General features: G+C 38.0%; 1 protein-coding gene across 1 annotated transcript; it reads left to right on the top strand.

Annotated features, from left to right (window-relative positions):
• Window positions 1-3,774: 3,774 nt before the first annotated feature.
• On the top strand, window positions 3,775-14,393 carry LOC145779577 (radial spoke head 14 homolog). Its single transcript, XM_082591200.1, has 6 exons — window positions 3,775-4,179; window positions 6,184-6,329; window positions 6,710-6,785; window positions 8,132-8,292; window positions 10,653-10,857; window positions 13,776-14,393. Exons 1-6 carry the CDS (start codon window positions 3,981-3,983, stop codon window positions 14,015-14,017), a joined length of 1,029 nt encoding a protein of 342 aa, XP_082447326.1. The 5' UTR covers window positions 3,775-3,980; the 3' UTR covers window positions 14,018-14,393.
• Window positions 14,394-25,896: the final 11,503 nt, after the last annotated feature.

Below are 25,896 nucleotides of genomic sequence, written 5' to 3'. Positions count from 1 at the left end.
GTTACGGTATTTCTTTATTTTATTTGTCTCAATTAGCCAATTATATATATAATAATTATCATTGATGAGTTTAGAGGTGGCTGCTGGACTTGAATGGTCACTTCACAGCCTCCCACTGCTGTGATGCTATATTATCACTTTGTTTTTTTTAATTGTAATCTTTTTAACAGTTTTACTGTATATGATAATATATGATGTACATTGTGTTTTGATTTATTTTTACATTTTTTTTGCAGCCGCTAATAAAAATCTATCCATCCTAAATTTTTTGGAAGGTGTTGCAACCGTGCTAAATTTCTTTCAACTTAATAACTTATTTCGATCTCAAGCATGTTTTAATGTTTGCGTTTTGTTGCTTCTGCCCTTTTCTTGACCTTTGCTATGTTGACGTGTTATGGTTTTTGCTGTGATGATCAGAAATAAAAAAAAGTGAACTGAATTGTTCTGCAAGGTGTTGTGTTGATCTCCACCAAGAGTATGTGGCTGTATGTATGTGGCAGTCTTGGCGGGATTCCTAATGGCATACTAAGATGAGAACAGCTGACTCAATAACTGCAGAGTCTTTCACCCTATTTAGCTGTACAGTAGATACTGGTAGGCATTACAAATTGTTACGCCATAAAATACAATAATAATGATATTATTGTAGTACACCTATGTTGTATTGGTAAACATAACTTAATTGGGAGCTGGTATACAAGTCTTCCCCCCCCCCTCCTTGGTAACTCATGACAAAGACAGGACTCCACCAAACATATAAGGTGGAAACTACCTTACCTTTGCTTTACTGTTCACACACTTCAATCCACATGTTTTGGTCAATGCCTCTTTGTCATGAGTTACCAAGGGGGTTGGGGGGACTTGTATACCAGCTCCATTAATTGTACTAAAAGCCATCAAATGACCAAGAAAACATAACTGATGGTAGCTTGTCCAATAGTTTGCTCCCTTGTCAATTTAGGCTATAGATGAGTAAAAGCATATCATACGGTTGCATTGTATGCACTCATGTGGGGGAGGGACTTGCAGCATTTAGCACTCCATAATAACATGCACTCTTTCAACATCATAACATTCAAATTTGTAGCTAATTGTACTTTATTCTGGAGATTATTCACAGTCTGAGCTGAATTAATGACTACAAAGATCCTTGCTTATAGCATTTATGGCATACCTCTGGTGGAAAGAATTGAAAGACCGTGGGCAATCCTAAACATTAACATAATCAGGCTAGAAATGAACTCGGTATTAAATTATTTTTGAGTTTTGTAATAAGTCTGCCAGCTCCCTACACTAGCCTACTTATATTTATTAACACAATGTATACTCTGGCCTAAAAGACGCCACAAATAAGTTATATAGCTACGGTACCAAATTACTTTTCTGAACCGTGTAAATGTTGTTATAGCTGTATGATCATAGTTAGATTAAAAATTAAACTGAACTGACAACCTACCATGGCCTAATTTGTGCCTTTCGAGCTAAACTGGTGGGAAAAAATATTTTGTTGCAGAAACAAAAGAGCATGATCCAATATAACTCGAAAATATATCTATTTTATCACGATAATGCATTAGCAAAAACTAATACTAATACAGTACCGGTACTGCAAATAACGAGTTACTACACCTGGAGTCCTGGACACTCTTTGATGAGCCAATACATCAGAGATTTAGATTTCAAGAATGCAAAACGGCAACTGCTCTGCAGCAAAGCAATTATTTTTTTTTTGTAAGAACCAAAACAGGAAATTACAAAAGTTAACATGCATGTGCTTAAACCTAATTTTTAGAAGTTTAATGCTACCATCCATTTTTGAAATATACGTTTGCCGATTCAAAAGATTTTTTTGATCAAGCTCCTTGAAAAAAATTTTTTTTCTGAAATAATAGCTGATGCATGACGGAAACCGCTAGAAACAATATAAAGTGCTTATGTTATCATAGCAACTGCAAACTCGCTTGGCGGCAGTTCTGAGAAGTTAAAGTGCTATGGAAATCTCTGTCCGAAATTATATTCATAGACGGTTATGAGCAGAGGTGGGCAAAAAGTAGCGCTTCTCCCGCTACTTTGGAAAAAAAGTAGCGCCGCTACTGCAGACATTATTCCAACTAAAAAGTAGCGCCGCTACCGCTACTTTACCAAAAAAGTAGCGGTAGCGGGAGAGGCGCTACTTTTTGCCCACCTCTGGTTATGAGACAGACAGTTTTGGTATGTCCGGTCCAGGTATTCACTTCCAACTTGGATTTACAGTGATAAGACAACGTTGTAACATCTTATTTTGTTACTTGTAGAACATTTGTGTGCCTAAGCTATTGAATATTGTCCATCTCAATAACTCAGAAGCTATCTTGACTTCATAAACAAAGTTCAGCTTGTTTTTACTTCTGACCATCACAACAAAAAACAGTATATGGCAAACATAGCAGAGGATTAAAAAAAGTTAGAAGTGACAAAACATGAACGTTATATGGTAACTTGCGTGATATCGAAACAGGACAGCCGGTTTTATATATGACACGGTCGCAACACCTTAGAAACAAGATGAAGCAGTGCTGGTTTAAATCTTGGGGTGTGCGCTTGAGCAACATATTTTAAATCCAGTTCTCCTTTAAGTGGCACCTACTGTAATGAACTGAATAATTTACAGACAAAAACACTTGAATAACGAGCAAAAACTTCACTCCGTCATTCTAAGTGACTGGATCTGTATCAGTAACTTGCCATAGTTTAAAGTCTTTATAATTGTGCCACACTGTTAGAGATAAGCTTACAAAAAAGCTTTTTCAGCCTAAAAAAGATCTCCACAATCAATAGCAGCTACCTAGCTAGTTTTGACAATCTGTGACATGTTGGGTAAAGAATTTAGTATTCTTTTATTTCTGAATATCAATTCAAAGACAATGCTTACCAGTAATTTGTTTGCAATGCTCAAGGCAGACAGGCAGTGCTGTGTTAAGCGGGCCCACAGGTAAAATGCACTACTTTTGCTTCTTTATATTTTCATTTCAAGCAAAGGTAGCAGGTTGTGTTGATCAAAAATGCATTCCACCCAGGTTAACTTCCTGGGTGGAGAGAGAGAGATCTTTGTTTATTTGCCTTTCTAATACGAGTCGAGAAAAAGAAACACAATTACATACAAATCAAAATATAGCAATAGAAAGGTCTGGCAGCACCGAACAACCTTGCGGTTAACCAGTCAAGATGCTGCCTAAATGGTGGAATGCATTGCTACATTTATTTTTTTCTTCAATTAACAAATTTGATCTAACTTGTATGCAATTTTTAAACCATTTTGGTTTTATCCTTTTTATTTCTTTTGTTGGTTTTGTTTCTGCATTATTGCTTTTGATTTTTTAGCAATAGTTTCAGTGTTTACCTGATAAATGAGAAAGTGAAAGCAGGCAGGAAATAGATTATTTTATATCTGACCGGCGACATGGCAGGGTGGTGAGACGTCTGCATGACGTTTCAACGTCTGTATGACAGATGTGAGTTCAACACCACTTCAGAACACATGCTGTGTCTCGGAAAAGACACTTTTTGGCGTTCCTTAATATGGGGAGCAGCTGATTCAAAGACTATTATGTCCTTTTGCTGCTTTCTGTTTATCAAATGTATATATGATCATAGTGTACTGTATGTTGTTATAATGGGTGCAAAACAAATTTATGTTTTGTTGCTTCATTAACATTGCTGATATGTGATGTGCTTGTTCACAATGAATAATAATACATATATATAGAGTGCGATATAAAATTTTGAAATCTTATGTATGTTCACAGGAAAAGACAAAATATATATAAAGCTTCTTTCTTTCTTGTTTATGACTTGATTATGACATATGTATATGAATCAAGTTCATATTCACTTTTGTCAATACAAAGAAAATAATGATAACTTGCTAAATAAACCTGACATTTTGTTTTTGATGAATTTTCAATCCATGTGCAGAATCGTTTTTAGTAAAAAGTGTTAATATGGCTACCACAAGAATATCTTACGCTTTACCTCCAAATATTGATGTCACAAAAGCTCCTTTAGCTTTCGGCAATCGTGCTCTTCCAAAGCTGAATCGAGAACTCAAAGATCCAAATTTAATAACACGGCAGCGAGCTCTGATGACCCTCTGTGATCTTGTACATGATCCAGAGAAGGTTTATCGGGCCATAGGTGTTGGTGAGTCTTTCACAATGTTCTGGATAGTTGTGATGATAATAAAATGCGTATATATATATACAATTGATTGAGTTTTGCTTTTAGCAGCATGATAGTTGCTTACTTCTCTATGTAGATATAAACGACCTGTTTTAGCCTGATGCTGCGAGTTCGCTGTGGTACTAGCGAATTGCACTAGCTTTCAGAACACAGTTCCCTAGTCATGTGCATGTTCAACACCATTCGTATAGCACATGACTAGGGAACTGTGTTCCGAAAGCTAATGCACTTCGCTATTACCACAGCACACTCGTAGCATCAGGCTAAAACAGGTTGTTAAAATCTACATTGTGAAAAAAATGCATATATATAGTTTATTTAAAACTATATATATTTTATTTATTATGTTGCTTACATGTATTAGGTATAATGTTGATGAAGGTAACGAGTTCTAGCCGAAGACGTTTGAATTTATTATGTTATTGGTCTGTATTTTATTTGACATTAAAATAAATTATCTTAGAATGTTCACTAGTGCTGTCGGCTGTATAGCCGAGTGGTGAGAACGTCTGCGCGACGTTCGAAAGGACGTGGGTTCGACACCGCTCCAGAGCATGCGGCTGTGTCTCGGCGAAAGACACTTAAAGGCAAGCCAAAATAAGGGGAGCAGCTGACTCGAAGACTATATGTCACTTCGCTGCTTCCTGTCGTCTGTTGTATCGCATCTGTGATCACAGTGTACTGTATGTTATCGCAATGGGCGCAAATAAAAGCATGACTGACTATTATGAAATGTATGTAACAATTGATGAGTGTAAATTTTATTTAGATATGCATATTAACAACTTGTTTTTCATTACATTGCTAAACTAGCATGCAGGGACGTGCAGTCAGGGGTGCCTCACCTGCCAACATCTGGCAAAGCAAAATTTATATCAAAGATATGGTTATCACAGAATAAATATTATTTGTTAAAAAGTAGTAAATATTGCACGTTTTTAGGTGCTTTTATTTGTGTGAATTGCTATAGTCGTGCCCCCTTTCCCTCAAATTTTACGTTTCTACACCCAAACTGTGCTTTAATTTTTTCTGTTTCTGTGGCGATATTCATATCGAGCGTTCACGTGGTCAAAATCGTTGAAATATGCGAGGAGAGGCAACGCCACGCCTTGCCTCACTTCAGATCAGAAAACTTCCATACATTGCATTATGCGTGGCTTTTTCTTTCGCAAAGTCGCCCAGCAATCATCATGAACGCTTTAGCTACGATTTGAGGCTTGCCTCAAGTGTGACGTCACAGCTATGAAACCTTTTTCGTCAAGCTGGTATGCCCGCATAGTACGTGGTATGTGACTTTTTGCAGTGTAAACTGTAAAGGATTGTTTCTTATAAAATTTAACTAAAAAATGGAGGAAGATTTAGTATCAAATCTGAGAGATTTAAAAAACATAAACTTTCAATCCAAAGTTGAAGTCTGAAGTTGAAGTAAAGGAAGACCGGTTCTAAATTTATAAGGTTTGCATCAGACGACTGAACAAAAAAAAATAACTTGCAACTTTCAAAGAGATTGCTGCTCAAACAAGAAGTGGCTGTGTGGCTATGCTTTAAAAATTGCCTTTTCTGCTTTCCCTGTCTCTTGTTTTCAATATCTAGTGATACTGTTAGGACTAAAGAAGGGTCTATACAACAAAGTCACAAATGTTTAAGTCCAAAAGGATAGGCGCATGGATTTTATTTTTAATAAATGTGAAAGCATGCTGCTAATTTTTTTGATTAGGAAGTTATAATACCATTTTTGTTGTTAAAAAATTTTATTGTAAAAGTGACTTGAAAAAATTAGTGCCTCACCATCTAGGAACCTCATCGCACGTCACTGCTAGCATGCAAATATCTATATTTGTGGGCCATATTCAGAATGCTATCTCTCAACATAGATTAACCTGGTCAGTGGTCAGTCATATCAACAGTGTTTTTTTGTTGGTGATTGCAAGATTTTTAAGTTTAAATAACTCTAATTTGATTCAGGTTGTGTTGAAAGTTTGAAAGGATTGTTAACAGACGATGACAGTACAGTGCGCCACAAAGCTACAGAAGTTTTGTATATTATTGCAACTCATAACATTGGTCGTAATGCTTTTCTTGAAAGTGGTGTCATTGTTCCTATATCCAAGGTAAGTAAAACCTCTTCCACATTTACTTTGTCACCAATCGGATTTTTTATTGTAGCTTTACTTGGGGTCTACTGTTACTCTTTTACCCAAAATTTTTGTCAGTTGGTATTGCACAGTATTTTGTATGATATATAAGTGTACTAGATCGCATTATTGCATTAACATTGTATTTGCACTTACAATATATAATGGGCAACTAACTGAACTGATTACTGAAATTAGATTATATAATAACTTGTAATTTATTCATTTGATGTAAAGAATACATTCCAATTTAATTTCTTATCGTCATGCTGTGTGGCAGTAGTGGCAAGTGGTTTTTAATGGGACTATGCTGATAACATGATGTTTTAGCACTGCTAAACAATGTTGTATTTCAGTTATTTGATGACAAGGTTGACATTGTGAGAAAAAATGCACACAATGCAATTAAGATGGTTTCAGAGATTCCCTCAGGTTAGTGCGGATTGTTGAGATCAGTTGGTTATGTTTACTATCAGAACAACTAATCAATCCATACAAGCATTGCATTTGTATACCGGTATGTCAATGACTAAAAGTTATATGATATTGTGATAGGCTGTAATATTTGTGATACAGAACACTGAGATATGCGAAACCTGTAAATAGTCCACTCGCAAAAATCTGTAAATTCGTGCATTACCAGTTCATCTCTTTTACTTTCAGTAAGTTGAACCATGGCTATACCTGGAGGTGTGGCCTGATTTGTCACATTTTGCAGACTGTGACTACTGCAGCTGTTTGACTGAGATTTTTTTAAATCTTTTTACTTTTCGCCAACTCGTAATGGTATGAAAGCTTTTTGTCGCCTTTGGGAAGCGTATAAACAAGAAGTAAGTTATAAAACGTTCAATCAGAATATTAGAGATCGGCTAACAATCTGGCTGAAATTTTCTGAAACAAATAGTCTTTTTTAAAGTTTTGCAATGTTAGAAATCCAATTTGTCGCCTAGAGAAGATAGTAAAAAAAGACAAATAATAATTTGGAAAAATTTAGTTCGGACAATTACCAAAAGTTGGCTAAATCTGGAAACGTCTGCAAAATGTGATAAATCAGGCCGTATCTTTCGGTAGCCATGGTTGAAGTTTGTTTTTGTGGTGATTGTTAGGTTCAGTCGTATCCGCATCACATCAACAACTGGCGCTCTTCAGTTGTTTCAGGAATGAGGAGACGGCTGATTCTTTTAAGTAATTGATCTACTTGTTTGAACTATACAAATGCAATTCTCATTTTTAATTTTTTTTATTGTTAGTAATATCTATAAATATTGTTTTACCTATAATTGTGCTTTTTTGCTTCATGTAAATTGTGGCTAAAATTTGAAAACAGCTTATTGTTGCGAGTTTTTACATAAAACATATCTCTGATCTCCAAACCACAAATGCATGAACGTTAGAACAAGTTGACAAAGATGTATGTATGACTAAAGTATGATGATAATGTATAATAGTAATGTATACCAATACAAACGAATTTTTCTTCACACGAGTCATTCATCAGCTAGCAGCTAGGTCATCTTTAGTTAAGCTTATTCAAAAAGTTTTTGTTACAATTTTCGTTCATATCAAGCATTGTTGTGGGTTTGACACCTGTCAGAAGATATTTCTTGATAATGTATACCAAGACAGCAAATTCTGTCATTTTTACAACAGTCTGTTCATTATTACAACAGTCATTTATTCAACGTCTGCAGACGTTGAATCAATGTAAACTGTTGGAATTTGCTCTCTGGGTAAGTATACAGTATGTAGAGAATGATGTGCATTCGTCTTTTTGTCAGGTGCCAGAGGGATAGTTGATGCCAACCTCATTCCACCCTTGGTGGAAAAGTTGGAAGCGGAATTAGATGAAATCAAGCACCTCATTCTTGACACCCTCCACTTCTGCGTTAGAGTCGACCCAATCACAGCACTCCACGCATGCATTGTTCCTGTGTTGACGGTGGGCTAAACTAACCTATTTATCACTTTAGTGTTCCCATCTATCAGAAGCTTTGTTTAGGCTAATATTAGTATTTGTTTGCGAAACCGAGTAGCAGACACGTGATTAAATGAAAGACGATAATTTTGCGTTTTACTAATCATTTGTAATACAGCAGTTTCAAAAGCAAATATTCAAAAAAAATTGTCAGCACAAATGATAACAATTTGTCGTTTAAAACTAATAGACATAGGCTACAAAACAAATGCTGGGTAGCGAACACTAGACCTTTCTATTTAGAGCAGTAGGCTATAGCCTACATAGTAGGGTGTCCCACTTTTAGGCGACTTTTCAGGAAAATTAGGTTCGGGTCAAATTCTGACTGGATTTTCGTCACTGATTTCAAAAATGACATTATTTTTTTCATTATGACGTCATCTTGATGTGCCAGCTAGCGGGTTTTTGCTATTTTGGTCTTATCACGAATATGGTAAGAGCTAGAGAGTTGGAACTTGCGCCAAAATGACCGAAAGGGACGATTTCCTATTTGTTGTCAATACAATATGAAACGCTAACTGCAACAGAAAAGGAGTTATTTTGAAAAAAACATGTTTTTGCTAATTTTTGGACAAAAAAAACGAGGAAACACAGCAATTTTGCTACAGTGATGCTTTTATTTCGATTGTTAAGCTGCGCCACCGTGTTTAACAATTAAGTACAGTGGAAGTAACTAGTGTAGTAGTGGTACGCACTCTTGAATGTCTCTTCCATGTAAATGAAATTTATTTTACACACGCAAAAAGCTTTTTGTAAGGCAAAGTGAAAGGCCCTAATGCATACGAAGATGGTGGTTTGATGAACATGATTAAAAAAATACCAAAACTTAAGCCCCAACATCTAAAAATCCGACAAGATTGTAAAGTTTCCATCACAGCTATAGCCGCAAATCATTTAAAAGCCAAGATCTTATGGTTTTCTGAGCACAAGAAAGAAGCTAAAGATTCATCTTTTCGGAGCGACCATATGTATCTTCTTGCTCTGGCAGCTCATTTAGTGATGGATGTTCCAGGAAATTTGAAACTCCTACTTTTTTATCGTCAAGAAAGCGTGTCCCATGCGCGTTGAATAACAACAACGAGTGGTTACTTAAGAATGCTAAATTTTGAGCATCGTGTTGGGCCTCAGGATATCCCCAAACTTCAACGTATTGTTTCTTTCATTGTTTGTGTTTATTTGCCAGCATTTTTAGTCATCCATCTTCAACCTTCCGCTGTTGAAGGTCTCTCAATTGTACTGTTTACAAGAGATTTATTACTTGCATATAAATCTGTTGAGGAACCAGTATTCAACGCTGTTCTGAAACATTTTGTTAAGCATGCATCCCAATGGTTGAGCCCTAAAAACGTTGCTTTTAAGTTCTCACGCTGAAGCTCCGTCTTTTGCTGCTGATGCGGTAAGACAGAGAAGTTTTCCAAGAAACGTTGATGTCGAGCAGACGCTTTTGAAGCGTGGCAACTTACGTGATTTTTTATCCGAAGAAAGTAAGATGGCTCCACGCATTGCATGTTTTTCATCTCCATCAGTGTTTTGGCGTATGATCAACAACAACAATCGAGGAACAAAGCGCTTCATTGGCAGAAGGAAAGGCTTTGTGAACGGCTTGATTCGAGATTACCAAGATGGTTTGGCCAAAAGAGACTTGCGCATTTGTGCTGCTTTGCACAGTTTGGAGTGATAAATAATCTCATTGAAATGTGTTGTGTTGTTGAATGATGGTTTGGTTTGATAGATCTTTGAACGAAAAGATCAAGGGCTTAAAGTTAGCTAGTATTGCAACATGCATGTAAAAATCAATGCTGATTGCTGAGGTATATAATCAATTGTAAATACAATATGCTAGACTACTACCACTGTACTTAATTGTTAAGCAATGTAGCGCAGCACAGCAACTTAACTATCGAAATAAAAGCGTCACTGCAGCAAAATTGCTGTGTTTCCTCGTTTTTTTGTCCAAAAATTAGCAAAAACATGTTTTTTCAAAATAACTCTTTTTCTGTTGCAGTTAGCGTTTCATATTGTATTGACAACAAATAGGAAATTGTCCTTTCCGGTCATTTTGGCGCAAGTTCCAACTCTCTAGCTCTTACCATATTCGTGATAAGGCCAAAATAGCAAAAACCCGCTAGCTGGCACATCAAGATGACGTCATAATGAAAAAATAATGTCATTTTTGAAATCAGTGACGAAAATCCAGTCAGAATTTGACCCGAACCTAATTTTCCTGAAAAGTCGCCTAAAAGTTGGATACCCTACCACATAGCCTAACAACAAATCATTGTAATTTTTCTCTGTTAATTTGCAATGGATTGTTTTGCACTCAGGGCTTGCTGATGCATAAGGATAGCCAAGTCCGCGTAGGAGCCGCTCGTGTCATGATGGACGTCAGTGTCCCTGTATTAGGAAAGAACGCGGCCTGCACGGATGCTGATATCGTTCCTGCTCTAGTGCATCTTCTGGACGATCAGAACAGTGAGGTGAAGGCAAACGCCGCTGGAGCGATCATGACAATCGCCGTGACCACCAAAGGTTCGTTGCATAATTTGTAAAACAAAATGTTGCAAAAAATACTGTTGACGTACTTGGTATAATGTTTAATAGCTTATGTCAAAATTTGTTTTGAATTTTCCAAGTCCGAAAGTTTTCTGCTTTCTTATTTATATTTAACTAAACTGATTGCAAGCAAAACTGTTTTCCTAAACTCTTGACTTACACATCTACATGCCAGGGTTGAGTTTTTGAGGTGTTCGACCCAGAGCTTTTGGGATTGAATTGTCCGCCCCGTTAGCTCAGTGGTCACGCGCCTGCTCAAGATCACGCGACCCAAGTTTGACTCGGTGTGTGCGCTTGAGCAACGCATTTCAGGACTGCTCTCCATTCAGCGGCATTTAATGGATGGAATAATTCCCCGACAACACTTCAACAATCTGAAAACTTCACTCTGTCAACAGTGCCGGTCTTAGTGCATTTCGGGCCCTGTGCGGAATATGATTTGCGGGCCCCAATGACAATGATCCAATTCAGTAGCGTAGCTAGGGATTTTGAAAGGGGAGGGGGTGGTTTCACGGTCAGCGGTGAAGCCTGACAGCGTGATCGCCGAAGACGGCACCCAGCTGCGGGGGGTCTGGGGGGCCTCCCCCAGAAATTTTTGAAAAATTACTTTGAATTTGGGGCATTCTGAGAGCATGTTCAAAATTTGGGTATGAATATTACTGTAAAATGGTGCTGTCCGGTGGCATGGCAAAAGGATAAGATCATGCATTCTTGGGCATTTTTTGGAAATAAAGCTATGTTGAGTTTAGATGCAACCTATTTCGTCCCCTGAAAAATTCGTACCCCGATTTCGTACCCTGAAATCGGAGTAACAAAATCAAATTTTGTCCCCTGAAAAGATCGAGAGAAATTTGAAATGTTTGCGGCAACTCCGATCAGCAACTTCGGCTATGTTGTTTTTTTTGCTCGATCTTTTCAGGGGACAAAATAGGTTGCACCCGTTGAGTCTTTCTTGTTGCTAATTCCTTTGTTGAATTCACTTGTTGAATTTTTCTATTGATAATGACAAAATTACTGCATTTTCTGAGTAAATTGCGGTCCCCCTAATTTGCGGGCCCTGTGCGATCGCACGGTTTGCACATCCCAAAGACCGGCACTGCTGTCAATCTCGGTAACATGCGTGCGTCAAAAGCCTCTACAAGTATGCGAAACTACCAGAAATAACCAATCAAGGCTTTGTCAGTCCGAGGATAAATATACAAAAACCAACCAATTAGATAGCTCCGTTGCGAGATAGGAAAATTATCATATTCGCCAATAGAACTAACTGAACTGAACTTTCTAACGGGCGTCCTGGCTCATCATATAATCCATCGTCGGTTTGTTCCCCACTAGTGGGGGTGGCCTATTGTTTCCGCGCAGCAATTGTTTTAATCCCTTTTCTCCATTTCACCCTGTCTCTTGCATCTTCCTCCTTCAGTCCGACTTTTTTAAACTCATCCTTCACTTGTTGTTTCCACGTTCTTCTTGGACGACCGCGTTTCCTCTTCCCATCCACCTTTAGATCTAGTGCCTTTCTAAGAAAACTTCCTTCCTCCCTCCTTATCACATGTCCATACCATCTTACTCCATTTGCCCTTGCCAGTTGGTCTATGGTCTCTCTCATCTCTAGCATATCCAACAATTCTTCAGTCCTTTTTTCCCTTCTCGTTTTCACCCCACAGATTGCTCTCACCATTGACCTTTCCGTTCTTGCCAGGATTGCCAGTTCACTCTCAATACCCATGTCTCGCTACCATATAGCATTGCAGGCCGCACACAGCTCCGATATACTTTTCCTTTCATCCTTAGTGAAAATTTTCTGCCATACAACATTTCCCCACATTCCCTGAACTTTGCCCAGCCCAACCTTGCCCTTGTTGTCACCGCTGCTTCACATCCACCACTTCCATTTATCCGATCACCCAGATAACAGAAGTCTGTCACTGTTTCGATGCCATGGCAGAACTCATCATCATGGCCTTCCACATCATTCCTTCCTTTACTGCATTTCCCACAAACAAAACACTTCGCCAATCTTGTTGCGGCTCTCTTGACATTTAGGCTCTCTTGCGGCTCTCTTGACATTAGCACATCTTGCATGTACCCACTTTCCACATTCCTTGCATTGCATTGAATTTCTCATCACTCTCTTGCCACATATTCCACAGGGATCTACTTTGCTCTCAACAACTGTTCCTTCTGCACCACTCACCATCACTTTTGTTTTTTCAAGATTCACCTTCATACCCTTGGTTTCATATGCTTCTTTCCAATTCTCAAACTTTCTCTCCAGTCCCTCCATACTATTACTTGTCAAGACCAGGTCGTTTGCATATTGCTGCATTTAAATAATATTTTGGAGCATATATTTTCCAGCCTGATGCCCTTCCTGACGCTAACCACAGTTATTGGCGGTGGGCCTAGCCTTTACTTAAAAAAGTATTTCCTGCAAGGCAGCAGGATTTCTAACAAGTTTTAGCCAACCAGTCGAGGTTGTTGCCCATGAGGTGGGACGTGGACCCACTTGTTAGTTTGGTGTGTGATCAAGACCAGTGTTCCCCGAGACCCATGGTGTAACAATCCATGGTGACTACCCAGGGTTCAAAGGTGCTACTTGTACCACACACCTACCTGGCTGTGATATGTAAACTATGTGGCCTGTAGGGACCCGAATGATTGCATAGTTAGTTGACCACTTCCAAAGTCTTTCGAAAAAGTTTCAAGTTATTCCAATTTGCTTAGGCTACTAAATTGTCAAATTTGTTAAATTATTATCTTAAGCTTGCTGGTCAGTAGTCTACTTCTACTTTACTGCAACAAAACAGCGAATGAAACAGTAGGCCAAGCTACTGCCGTTCCAAAGAAGTGATTTTTTCTGACTTTAGATTTTCAAAACGTTTGTTTCCCTGCAGGAAAGTACACAGCAATAAGGGCCGGTGCTTTACCCAAGCTTCTTGGTCTCATCAACAATCCATTGACAGAAGCGCGATTAAACGCGATCAAAGCTTTAACTTTACTCGCCGAAGCACCAGAAGGAAGGGAAACACTGCTTGCTTTCGCCAACGAAGTCGCAGATCGGATAAACGACCCGGAAAGCAAAGCGGTTGCGACAGCAGCGACGATTGCTCTTAAAGTCATAACTTGGAAGCCTTGATGCTTTGAAACATTGTTGGACTTTTTCACCAAAACTTTTTTTTTTTAATGCTTTGTTTTGATGAAATTTTTATTTAGCAACGTCTTTTTATTTTATTTTTTGTCTCCAATCCACTCACTGTTTAGATTTGAACTGTTTATTGATTATTATTTTTGTATCACGAGCATAGCCTACCACTAAGCAGCATCAAGGCTTAGAATTATCTCCATTTAGTGCAAAAACAATAAAATAAATAGAATGTTTGCGGTCTTTGTTTAATTCGACTTTCTCATCCAGTGGCGGCTCGTCTATAGAAACTGCAGAACTGCAGCGCCCCCTACACATTTCAGCATTTTATTATTTTTTGTTAATTTCACGTTTTTTTCTCATTTTTTCTATAGATCCTACCGACTAGAAGCTTCATAATTTCTGGATTTTAAAAAGTATTATGACTTTTCAAGTTTTATATTTGGAAGCTCTAAACTGCAAGCTCTGCAGTTGCGATCTTATAAAAGAAGAACAAACAGGAGTTGTGAAGTCATATTTTAGCCGAGGTTGCTTCAAATTTCACGATTCCGAACTGCAAATTTTGCAGTTGCTGGCCTGGTCACGTGGTCAGGCTAGCCGTTGGCAGTCGCTAGCTACTGTTTAGTTTAGACTTAAAGTGCCCCTGACAGGTTGGATCCAAGTATAGTAACTTTTTTAAGCATTTCCTAGCGCAGAATTATGCTTAGTGAACTTTTTAATCTTAACCTCGAAGCTCGACTGGTTAGGGCGAAATTTATATCAAACGCCTGTTCCGCAGCGCCACCACAGGCGAAAGTGCATATTTCACTGCTCTGGGACGACTTTGGTGGTATTACGTCATCGTGGGTGGGCGTCGTTAGTTACGGATGACACAAATGCTTTCTAGATGCAATTTGTGGATCAAAGTTTGGTCGGAGTTGGTACAAGCGGTTTCTTTTTTCAAAGATTTATTCTTTTTTCAGTTTAATAAAACTGTACTGGATACGTTCCTACAAAATCTAAAATATACTTGAAGTGAAAAAGGAAGAAATCGTACGAATCATCATTCATATTCACTATTCATAAATAAATAAAAGTTCTTTCTCTCTCATAGTGTGCCTTCAGTTGCACATTGAAATCTGGTGTAACGGCCATCTGGACGTGGAAAATTGTTGAAAAAGTGACCACGATGGTATATAGCCTACCTCCGTGTGGCGATTTTCCATTAACGTAAAGAGCCACAGAAATGGTAGGCTACTTTCGAAAACCTTGCCAAAGTGCTGAAACTGCAAGCATTGAGCTTTGCGCAATGCAAGCTGTCAGTGCCGGTGTTAACAAAATCTTAGTTATAAAGTTACCGTACATAACAGAGTCTATACATGTAAAAGCCTACTTTACCTGTGCAAGAGGGTACGTTTTTGCATACGTTGTTGTTTAGAAGTGCTGGAATTATCATCAGCAATTGGTTGCATCTGTGCTTTCATAGATGCTATTGGTATGGCAGATTTCTTCAAAATGTAAAGTTTACTCAAGCTCATTTTTACTTGAGTAGTGTTAACAAAATCATCTCCAGTGAAGTGAAGAGAACATACGACTAGTTTTGTATGGCCCATCCCACTTTCGAACACTTGAAGAAAACTTTGACCAGTTTCTTTTCAGCACCTTGTTTTGTGGGAAAGCGTGAAAAGATAGCACACGGTCTTTGTCACTAACACTGTCACATAAACAGCAATTTGCAGGCATAAACTCAACCATAAATTAAGGGTAGCCTACTGTTTGTGAGATACTGTTGTTACACTGCAAACGGCTATAGCCAGATTAGGACAATTAAAAAGTTATCAAAATTGTAGCCCTACAGGAGTTTAAAAAAACTGCAATTTCAACGGAAGTGAGACGCTGTTTGATAAAAATAAACTCAACCTATTTGATCTAAACTTGATAGTAATAATAAGTTGACTTTTTCATTTGGGTAATTCTCATTTTTCACATGCTTTAGATCAGCAGAGCCCCACACATTCACGTTTTGCAGTAGTCACTAGTCATACCATATACCTTACCAAGTCACCACAGAGAAAGAATGTATCCTTCTCACCCATGGTGACGTCACAGCGGCGTTGCCGTTTTTACTTTTGCAATTGAATGAGTGCCAGATTCGACGAAATTAACGAAAGTTTGCAAGCGTGTAACTTAGTAGCCTGTTGATATTTTTTACGATTTGCTGGTCAGGGAAGTTTGTTAGTGTCATCTCTTTGGTATCTTAGGTAAATTTAGCGAATTTATTTTCCTGTCAGAGGCACTTTAAGAAGTATGTTTCACCGTTTTCAAGCACAATATTAGGTGGCTGCGATACATGGTTAGACTAATGTGCTTTGCTTTCTGCACAAAAAGATAAAGCTTAGACTAGGTTATCTTTAGTGTTCTTACTTAATTAAATTTAAGCTAGGTTCATTGTTTACTTGCGATAATAAGTTAAAGCCAAATATCTAGGGATGTAACTGTAAGAACAACGTAAGGTAACTTCTTAATTGGCTAGCTTTTTTTATCAGCATTTTGCTGAGCAGGGCCTGCCATATTTACATTAATACCACATCGCATTGTTATTTTCAGGCTGTGTGTTGATGATTGATAAGTGCTAGTCTACTTGTGTAGCAAGCTGTAGACTGGTAGAAGGATAGGTTATGACAGTGGATCTCAATCTTTTTTTGGCTTACGGCACCCTGCAAACAACCAAATAATTTGGCAGCACCCACAGTCAAACGAAGAAGTATCTGCATTAAATAAAAATAATTCTGAAAAGAGTTTTTGCAAAAACAAAACTAACTGCAGCTCCGTATCATATCATGTACAATTTAATGAAGTTCATTTCAAACAAAGTCAGTGTGAAACTTGCGCTGAGTTTTAAGGCAAATCCTTTAAATGTCTGGGCGCATATTTCATAACACTACTCTAATAACTTGTGGCACCCTTGTAAAACGTAAATGGCACCTTTTTGTGCCGCGGCACCCCGGTTGAAAACCACTGGGTTATGACATGGGAGGCTGCAACATGATGCTGTCAACGTGAACTTCCATTATACGTACAGTTGATAAAGTTCATGAACATTTGAAACCCTTAAAGTTCTGCCTTGATGAAATACAGTCTACATCAACTACCGGTACTGATCATGATACCATTTCAGAAGCAACAGGTATTTTGCATTACCTCAACAACGAAAAATTTTTCTTTTGGTTGCAGCTTTTTCATCAAATAATGCCTCAAATAAGTGATTTTCAACCAAATGCAATCTCGAGATATTGATGTGTTCAAAGTATATACAGTACATGAATATTATATTTATATATACATATATATAAGCAGTTTCAAAAGTGCAATTTCTGTTGTAAGAAACTCAAAGTACTGTGATAATTCTTCAAAAACACTTATGGCTGCAGCGAAGGAGGTGTGTGACTGCATATGTGTTGACATAATGGCTAGATATTCCTTCACCAAACAATTAGTTGCTGCAAAATGGTTCAACAAAAGAAGCTTCAATAGCTTTAAGAATAAACTGCCCAAAGATGAAGTGGCAGTAACTGTTGAAGCATATCCCATTCCCATCTTAGAAAAAGAAAAGTTTGAAACTGAACTTGCATTATTCTACAGCAGATCAGACATGCATGAATACTCCACGTTATTTGAATTGTTGACATTTATTCAGAAAAGTAATTTAAATAATGCTCTCAGTGAAATTTCCAAACTGTTAAAAATCCTCCTTTGAACCATTCCTATGACCACAGCAGAGCGTGAACGCTGCTTTTCAACGTTGAAAAGAATCAAAACTTTGCTGAGGAGTACCATGAATCAAGAAAGGCTAAATGCTCTTGCTGTCATTTCAACGGAGAAAAAATTCTTCAACCGTCACCCAGCACAAAGTCATTAACCTTTTTGCTCAAAAGAAAACAAGAAGAATAGATTTTGTCTATAAATAAGCTTGACGTTCCAGTTGGCATGGAGCAGTTTATTTGTAAGTACGGTAACTTATGTTTTGTAGTTTATCCCAGTAATCCCACTGTTTACCTTTGTATCCACCCGATTTATAGCCTGCATAGTGCATGTGCACCATGCACTGTAGGAACTTTGTGTCTTTTGTTTATTTGTTATTTGAAGTCGCTGTCAATCGTGTGTTATTTGCGGACTGCAGGATGTCCTTTCCAAAAGAAATGTTTTCAGTACTGGCACAGTGAGATCCAATAGGAAGCATTTGCCAAAATCATAAGTCTTTGCTGACAAGAGCATGAAGAGAGGGGATGTTGCTTGTTTTCAAGCTGAAAATCTTGCATACTTTGTGAAGTGGATGGACAACAAAGCCATCAACTTTGTATCAAACTTTTTCACAGCTATTCCATTGGGTGAAGTGAAGAAAGAAGGAATCAGGCTCGAAACAATCTGTTGCCTGTCCAGATGTTGTGAAGCAATTAGTATTCCAACCAGCACATAGGTGGCGTAGATATAATGGATCAAAAAAAAGTGACGAATCAATTTGATCACAAGTCTAAAATCAAATACTACTTGCGAATTGTGTTTGACCTAATGGACATTGCTGTAAATAATGCATTTGTTATTTACAACAAACTATGTGATGAAAATCCTGATATATGAGCAACGTTGACTCTAAAACATTTCGACGACTTGTTGCTAGGAGTATGATTGGAACATTTACTAACAGGAAACGGCAGTCGCATCTATCATGACCTCCAAAAGAATTTGCTCCATGGCATCAGTTGATATGAACCATACAATGAAAAGGATGGAAGACAGAAAGCGATGCAAGTTGTGCACTACCCGGAAAACATACAATCAGACCAACAACCAATGTTTGGAATGTTGTAATCATCTATGCTATGTGAAAGACAGAGACTGTTTCAATGCATACCACAAATCTTTGTAGTACAGTATGCATGTTGTATGATGTGATTTTAAAACCAATGAACAATTTTTATCAATATTCGGGAATTCGGTCGGGAATTGCATCCTAAATTCATCATCATTTTACATTGATTCAGGTGGCTATAGATCCTCCAATGATTTGTACACCTTTATTTCAATCTGCAGTGATTGTTTTTACCTCAGAATACTGTATTTGAGGTGTCCATTATCTTACTTTATATTAGTGAACCAGATGGTTCAAGGTCTTGAACAGGCCAGGGGGGCCTCGCCCCGCTGAAAAAAATTTCGCTTCTCCCTGGCAAAATCCCAACATTCTCGAGCAACAGCTACAATTATAATGATTCAATTTTTTTGCCCCCCTTCTAAAAAAAAATTGACCCCCCTTGCTCTGCGGTCTAGCTACAGCCCTGGTCTTGAAGTCAGTTTCCTAGGTCTCTACAATGCATGGCAATAATATTTGCATAGAACTTGAAGGTTGCTTAATTTTTAATCAGTCAAATGTTGTGTTGAGTGTTCTTGCTAGTTTCCAAAATTCTACTTAGCAGATTTCATTTGGATTCCACACTTTTTATCTGTGTTTTCAGTGTCTTTGTGGTGCGTTGTTTGTCGATTTCATTGTTCGCGATTAAATCAATGTGATCTGCAAAACCTTGCATTGGTTATCAGGCTGCTGTTGAAAACCATATAACAATTCTACCGCTTCTATTGCCATTTTGGCAACACAGGCTGGTGCTGAGAAAATAGACAAAATCTTTACCCTTGAGGCACAATGGCACACATACGTGCCATACATTATTTCTCTTACTACACATAATTTTTTTTAATTTCTTCAAAAGTCCTCTTAAACAACACCACTAACCATAAAAATACAATGGTTGACTGAAAATTTATTTCCAATACCTTATGTGCGTCAAAGGGTTAAGTCAGCTTGTCCGTAGGCCTATCAGTTTTTTTGCCTGTTTTAAGTTTTGTGTTTTATAATTCATGGATCATTGTGCATAAAATAACTTACTTTTTGCATCGTATTTGCCGTAAAAAAATAGCCTATAGGCCTAACTTAGCCTAAAGTTTTTCCGAACTGGCTACTGCTGAGTTCTGTAACCTATTGTTTTGCTGTTATTGCAGAATGAAAGATTGTTTACATGAGGTAGAATCTTCACTCCATTAATGTCAGTTGCCTATAGCTTGCAGTTGGTTCAAAGCTTTCAAAAGTATGTAAAACTTCGGATTAGGTTTCCAAAGAGGGTTTCTCAGTCCGAGAATAAAATTGTCAACAGCAATGACGCGCCAAAAACATGGGATAGGCTATCCCTGGCCAAAAGCTGGATAATTTTTAAAATAAAGACTTAATAGTAGATGGTAGGTTTTGAATCTTTATCCTAGGACTGACAAAGCCTTGATAGGTTAATCCTGGTAGTTTCGCATAGGCCTAGCCTACTTGTAGAGGCTTTTGACGCGGGCCGGTTACCGAGATTGACAAAGTGATGTTTCCGATTGTAGAAGTGTTCTCACCAGGGAATTATTCCATCCACTAGGTGCCGCTGAATAGAGAGCAGTATTTAGAATGCGTTGCTCAAGCGCACACTCCGAATGTCAAACCAGCGCTGCTTGATCTTGAAGCTTTTTCGTTCACGAAGTCACGCGATAACCAACTAAGCTATGGGGGCGGACGAAGTAGATGCAATCGAAGCTTCACCACCGGCAACTCACGGCGAAGCAGACTGAGACGCTTGAAAAACAGCCTCCCACAGAGATCGGTGCTGGCTCCACTTCCTTTCGGCGTTGGGTTTTGTGACCGTGCTAACTACAGACATATAGCCAGTGATGTACGCGCATACAAAAAATATTGACGCCGTCAGCGTGAACGTTCGAAAAACTATACGCCGTATGCGTCAACGTAACTTTTAAAAAAAGTTGGCGGCGTCAGCGTATACACTAGCGTAAATTAATTTTGTTTGCTAGGTGCCAAACATTCTAGGGATTGTAGATCATAGGGATGCGAAACTTCATCCGCTTTTGGCTTATCCGCAACACTAGAAGGGTTACGTTTTTTTCTAATTTACAAAATATTTTACTTTTTATGGGTTATATAAGAAGAGTTAAGTTGATTTTAAAGTAATTTAAGGTTTTTAGTTGAAAGCAAGCCTGCAGTAAAGCGTAAAAAAATGTCAAATTGGCAATTGACCCTTCTAACGTTGAAGGAACAACGGAGTTGCGCGTCCCGTAATGTACCGTCCCTATAAACATTCAAACGGTATAAACCACTCGAAACAAACAAGTTTTATTTTGAATTTCCACAAAGAAACACAAGCATCTGAAAGTGTTCATCTGACATTTTGCTGTGTTTTGGTTCCAATATGTCTTTGCCAATTGAAAACATTCTTTCAACTGCAGCGCTGGAAGGCGGTGGTAGTATTGGCGTTTGTAGCGAAAAAAAATACATCAAAAAGTATGCGTTGACGCTATGCGCTACGCCCCTACGCTACGTCTACTACGCTACGCCGCTAAGCAACGTCTACGCCGCAAGTATGCGGCGTATACGTACATCTCTGCATATAGCCCACTACATGACTTAGCCTACTATCCAGGCTTCATTAACCTGCTGGTACGTCTATATCGACTATTGTAGTTATAGGCTATTAGGCCTAGTATATTTTTGTCCCGGACGCGTTAATGACGAAAAATAAAATGAATGAATGAATCTACACCCACGGTTTTAGCAAAATACGCATATGCGGACGACCTGGCAATCTCCACTCCAGAAAGTCGTGGGAAATCCAGAAGCCACTTTGAGCCAGGACATGAAAACCCTCTCAGCTTATCTACAAAACTGGCGACTGAAACTCAGCGAAACTAAAGCTGTGGCAGCAGCTTTCCTTTCCACCTACACAATCGAAAAGCTGATCGTGAGCTACATGTTCAGAACAATAGAAAATGCCTATTTTCACAAGCGACAAAATAAAAGTTTTTTTTTTCTTTTCTAGGTTTGGTGACTGTGCTGCTCTGTGCATTTTCAAGATAGCGTTTTATCGATGCATATTTTAAACTTTTCGGTTTTGTCATCTTTCCTTTTGTTGTTGTCAAATTTGTGTGTTTACTTTATCGGTCTCTACATGTTTGCGCCAGCAATCGGAAACTTCACTCTGTCAATCTTGGTAAACGGCCCTGCGTCAAAAGCCTCTACAAGTATGGGGAACTACCAGGAATAACTTATCAAGGCTTTGTCAGTCCAAGGATAAAGATTCAAAACCAGCCAACCCTTTAAAATATGTGCCAAATCCTGAAAATGCCGGGCAATGCGCAATCATTTTGAGAAGTTACCAAATCCGCAAGTTTTGCCCACCAAACTGGACTAGTTTTGCTTCCTTGTCGCGGAAAATTTTTAGCAGTTGCAGGTCGTGTGATGTTGAATTTTGTCATTTTCTAATAAAAACTATTTTTTGGCTAAAAACATTTGGCAACACATACAATACCACCCATTCCCCAAGGTTGCCAGTTGCGCTGATTTCCTGCAGAATTGGGCTAGTTTTGTTTCGAGCAAGGATGCCAGAGCTTGGTTTTTCCACCTTGCATCAGCTACTGAAGTCAGTGATGTACAGCTGATATACAGTAGTCTAGTGAATTGTTGTGAGCAGGTTTTAATTGATACATAGATTTGTCATCATTTATTACGCTTGACAGGGGTATTGGTATTAGGCTGCCTAAGCTATAAGACTCAAATACGACTGTTAGTGTTGATCTAATCTTATAAACTTAACTGAACTCTTCTACAGTACCGGTATTCTTACAAAAACGAGTGATAAAAATGAAAAATCCAAAAAGAAGCAAAAATTGTGGTATGGACAATCATTCAAAAAGGACTGGCTAAAAGTTCCTGAATTCAAAGATTGGTTGCAAATGAAAGAAGGTGCTTCAAATAAAATCAACAGTTATTGTATATAAATGTTGCAAAGCCATGCTGAAAAATGCTAATAAATCAATGTTGTTAGCTCACAGCAAGACTGAAAAACACAAACAAAACTCCAGTGCTGCTAAGTCTCATGTGAAAATCAATGTCTTTTTAACACAAAATTTAGCCACGTAATCAGATCAAATTGCCAAAGCTGAAGCATTGCTTGCTGGTTATTTTTCTGAGTATCATGTACCATTCATTCACTCACATTAATCATCTAGTTCATGTTTTATAGGAAAGCATTTCCTGATAGTGCAATTGCAAAAAAATATATTATATATGAAATAATGAAACGCAAGTGGTGCTGAAAGCACATGCAGGTTTTTTTAACCGCTTTACTACATATTTTTTGGACCTGTTTTTTTTTTACCTCATCTGTGTTTATTTAGCACATAATCTAAGTTTATTGGAAATCTGTCGCTGGCATCCCTGGTTTCGAGGCACGGTACCGAAAAAATTCGGTAGCCACTTTAACAAGTCGAAATTCTGAATACTGAAAAGTTTGGGTGTTCATCAGGACAATTATCGTTTCTAGCACTAGTTGCTACGTTCATCTGATGAAATTGAAAGTAAAATTAACAACAAACAAGATGGTTTATTGCTTCACTGACGTTTCACGCACCATGACAATGCGCATCCTCAGAGCGAATAACATACAAAATAAAATTTCACCAGGTTATATACTGCAGTGCGATTGAAGGCAAGAAAAAATAAAACACGCAATATTTTAAAAATTGGCCAATGATGTGTGAGCGGTTACTTTCCACGTTAAATTACGTAAAAACTTCCAACAATAAACATAAAAATTCGAAGCGGTGACGACCAACAGAAAAAAGTGCGATTGAAGGCAAGAGAAATAGAACACAATGTTTTAAAGATTGGCTAATGATGTGCGGTTACTTTCGACGTTAAATTACGTAAAACTTCCAACAATAAACATAAATTCGAAGCAATGAAGACCACTAGAAATTCGAGACAAAATTAGATTGCAATAACGTGTCCAACTGTGTTTAAGTAGGCTTGAAGCCTGCACGTCGAGACAATAATGATTTATAAGGTTTTGGTAAAAAGTTTCCGTCGTTCCGGTTGAGTACATTGCAATGTTTGGATGTGATGTTGATGAAGCAACTTTCTGCGGTGGTGCGTTGGTAATAATTACTTTCATTTTTCAAAATTTTTGTTTCTGACCAGTTAATTTTGTGATCCTCTTCTAACATATGTGAACAAAGGGCTGACTTTTCATGTTCCATATTTTTGACCGCTCTGCGATGTTCTTTGACCCGGGAATTTATACTACGTTCAGTTTGGCCAATATAAACTGCGTCACAATCATTACAAGGAATTTCATAAACAACACCACATTTATTCTCAAAAGGGGTAGGGTCTTTTGGTAGTGATAAAATATTGCCGATGGTTCGAAATGGTTTCATAGCGACTTTAACTCCGGCGCGATTCAATGCTCGTCTTATCGACTCAGAAACTCCCTGTATGTATGGAATGGTGGTGAAACTGTTATAAGTTTTGCTGTTGCTTTGTTTGACCTGACGTTTGGTCGAGAAATGAGTGTGCCGTTCTGCCATTTTCTTGGGAAATCCATTAAGTTTTAAAGTGTTATAAATTTGTTTGTTTTCGTTTTTCTTGTTCTTTGCAGAGGTGACCAAGTTGTTGGCGCGGTTGTAAAGTGTTTTGGGAATAGATAATTTGTGTTGAAGAGGGTGATGTGATGTGTATTGCATGTACCGGTTGGTATGTGTTGGTTTTTTGTAAATCTCTGTGGCTAATGTACCGTTGGTTTGTCTGGTGACCTTCACATCAAGAAATGCTATGCTTTGGTTGTTTTCAACTTCTTTAGTGAATTGGATGGAGTCTGATATGGCGTTTAAGTGTTGATGAAATTGATCTACTGCGTGGTTTTGTAGTATAACATAAGTGTCATCTACATATCGAAGCCAAATTTTGGGTGGTGATGAAAAAGTGTTGAGAGCTAATTCTTCGATGTGTTCCATGACTAAATTGGCCAAAACCGGCGAAAGTGGCGACCCCATTGGTGTTCCAAAAACTTGCCTGTAAATTGTCGTTTTGTAGGTAAAAAACGATGCATTAAGGCAAATCTGTAGAGCACGTTCAATATCCGGAATTGTCCAATCAGTTCTGTCTGAAAGAGTGCAATCTTGGGAGAGTTTATCTAAAGCGATACTACGGGCCATGTCGACAGGTACGGAGGTAAACAAACTGATTACATCAAAGGAAATTTGAACTTCATTGGGATTTATTTTATAATCGGCAATAATATCACAGAACTGTTTTGAATTTTTAACCGAGAAATCGGTGCACCCAACCAAAGGATTGAAAATATTGGCCAAGTGTTTTGCCAAACGATAATTGTCCTGATGAACACCCAAACTTTTCAGTATTCAGTTTAATCAGAAAAGAGCATGGAAATAACGTACTCAGAAAGGCTCGCTCTTACGTCAACTGTTTCAAAACGATAGAAAAAGAATATGGTCATCTTAAATTTAATCATACGTGCAAGGCAATGCAAATTCTCCCAAATAGTTTAAAGTTTTCGCCACCAGTCAAATCTCCGAAAGGTGTCAGTTTAGCTCGCAAGTTTGGTTGGCAATTTTTGAAACTCTGCATAGAAGAAAACCATGGCAAAATAAAGGAAAAGAAGCAGATGTCGGAAAGTTTGAAAAACGAATTAGGTGCAATTTTAAATGCAGAATCAATGAATAAATTAGACCAACATGCAGAAAAAAGGAAGATTTCGACAGCTCAAAAAACAAAACAGAAGCACGAAGAAAAGATCTCTAAATTAGCCCCAAGAAAAACTCACAGTAACAATTGCAATGACAAAAGATGGATAAAAAATCTCTCGTCACATTCTTTAACGCAGCACCAAACCACCGTTTTGAAAAAAGGTTTAAACTTTGCCGTAGTTCCACAAAAAATTCCTACCGTAGATTTTATATGCAGCGCCGAACGTGGTCTAGTCAGATTAGAAAAAGAAGCCAAC

Source organism: Aplidium turbinatum, chromosome 11 (genome assembly GCF_918807975.1).
Source record: "Aplidium turbinatum chromosome 11, kaAplTurb1.1, whole genome shotgun sequence".
NCBI classification, from domain to species: domain Eukaryota; kingdom Metazoa; phylum Chordata; class Ascidiacea; order Aplousobranchia; family Polyclinidae; genus Aplidium; species Aplidium turbinatum.
The sequence above is the reverse complement of the archived record's forward strand: the minus strand, read 5'-3'. Positions and strand labels throughout refer to the sequence as shown.

Coding starts and splice junctions, on each gene's coding strand:
- LOC145779577 (XM_082591200.1), top strand. CDS start 3,981: ATGGCTACCACAAGAATATCTTACGCTTTACCTCCAAATATTGATGTC. Junction 6,330..6,709: donor TCATTGTTCCTATATCCAAG/GTAAGTAAAACC, acceptor GTTGTATTTCAG/TTATTTGATGACAAGGTTGA. Junction 8,293..10,652: donor GCATTGTTCCTGTGTTGACG/GTGGGCTAAACT, acceptor TTTTGCACTCAG/GGCTTGCTGATGCATAAGGA.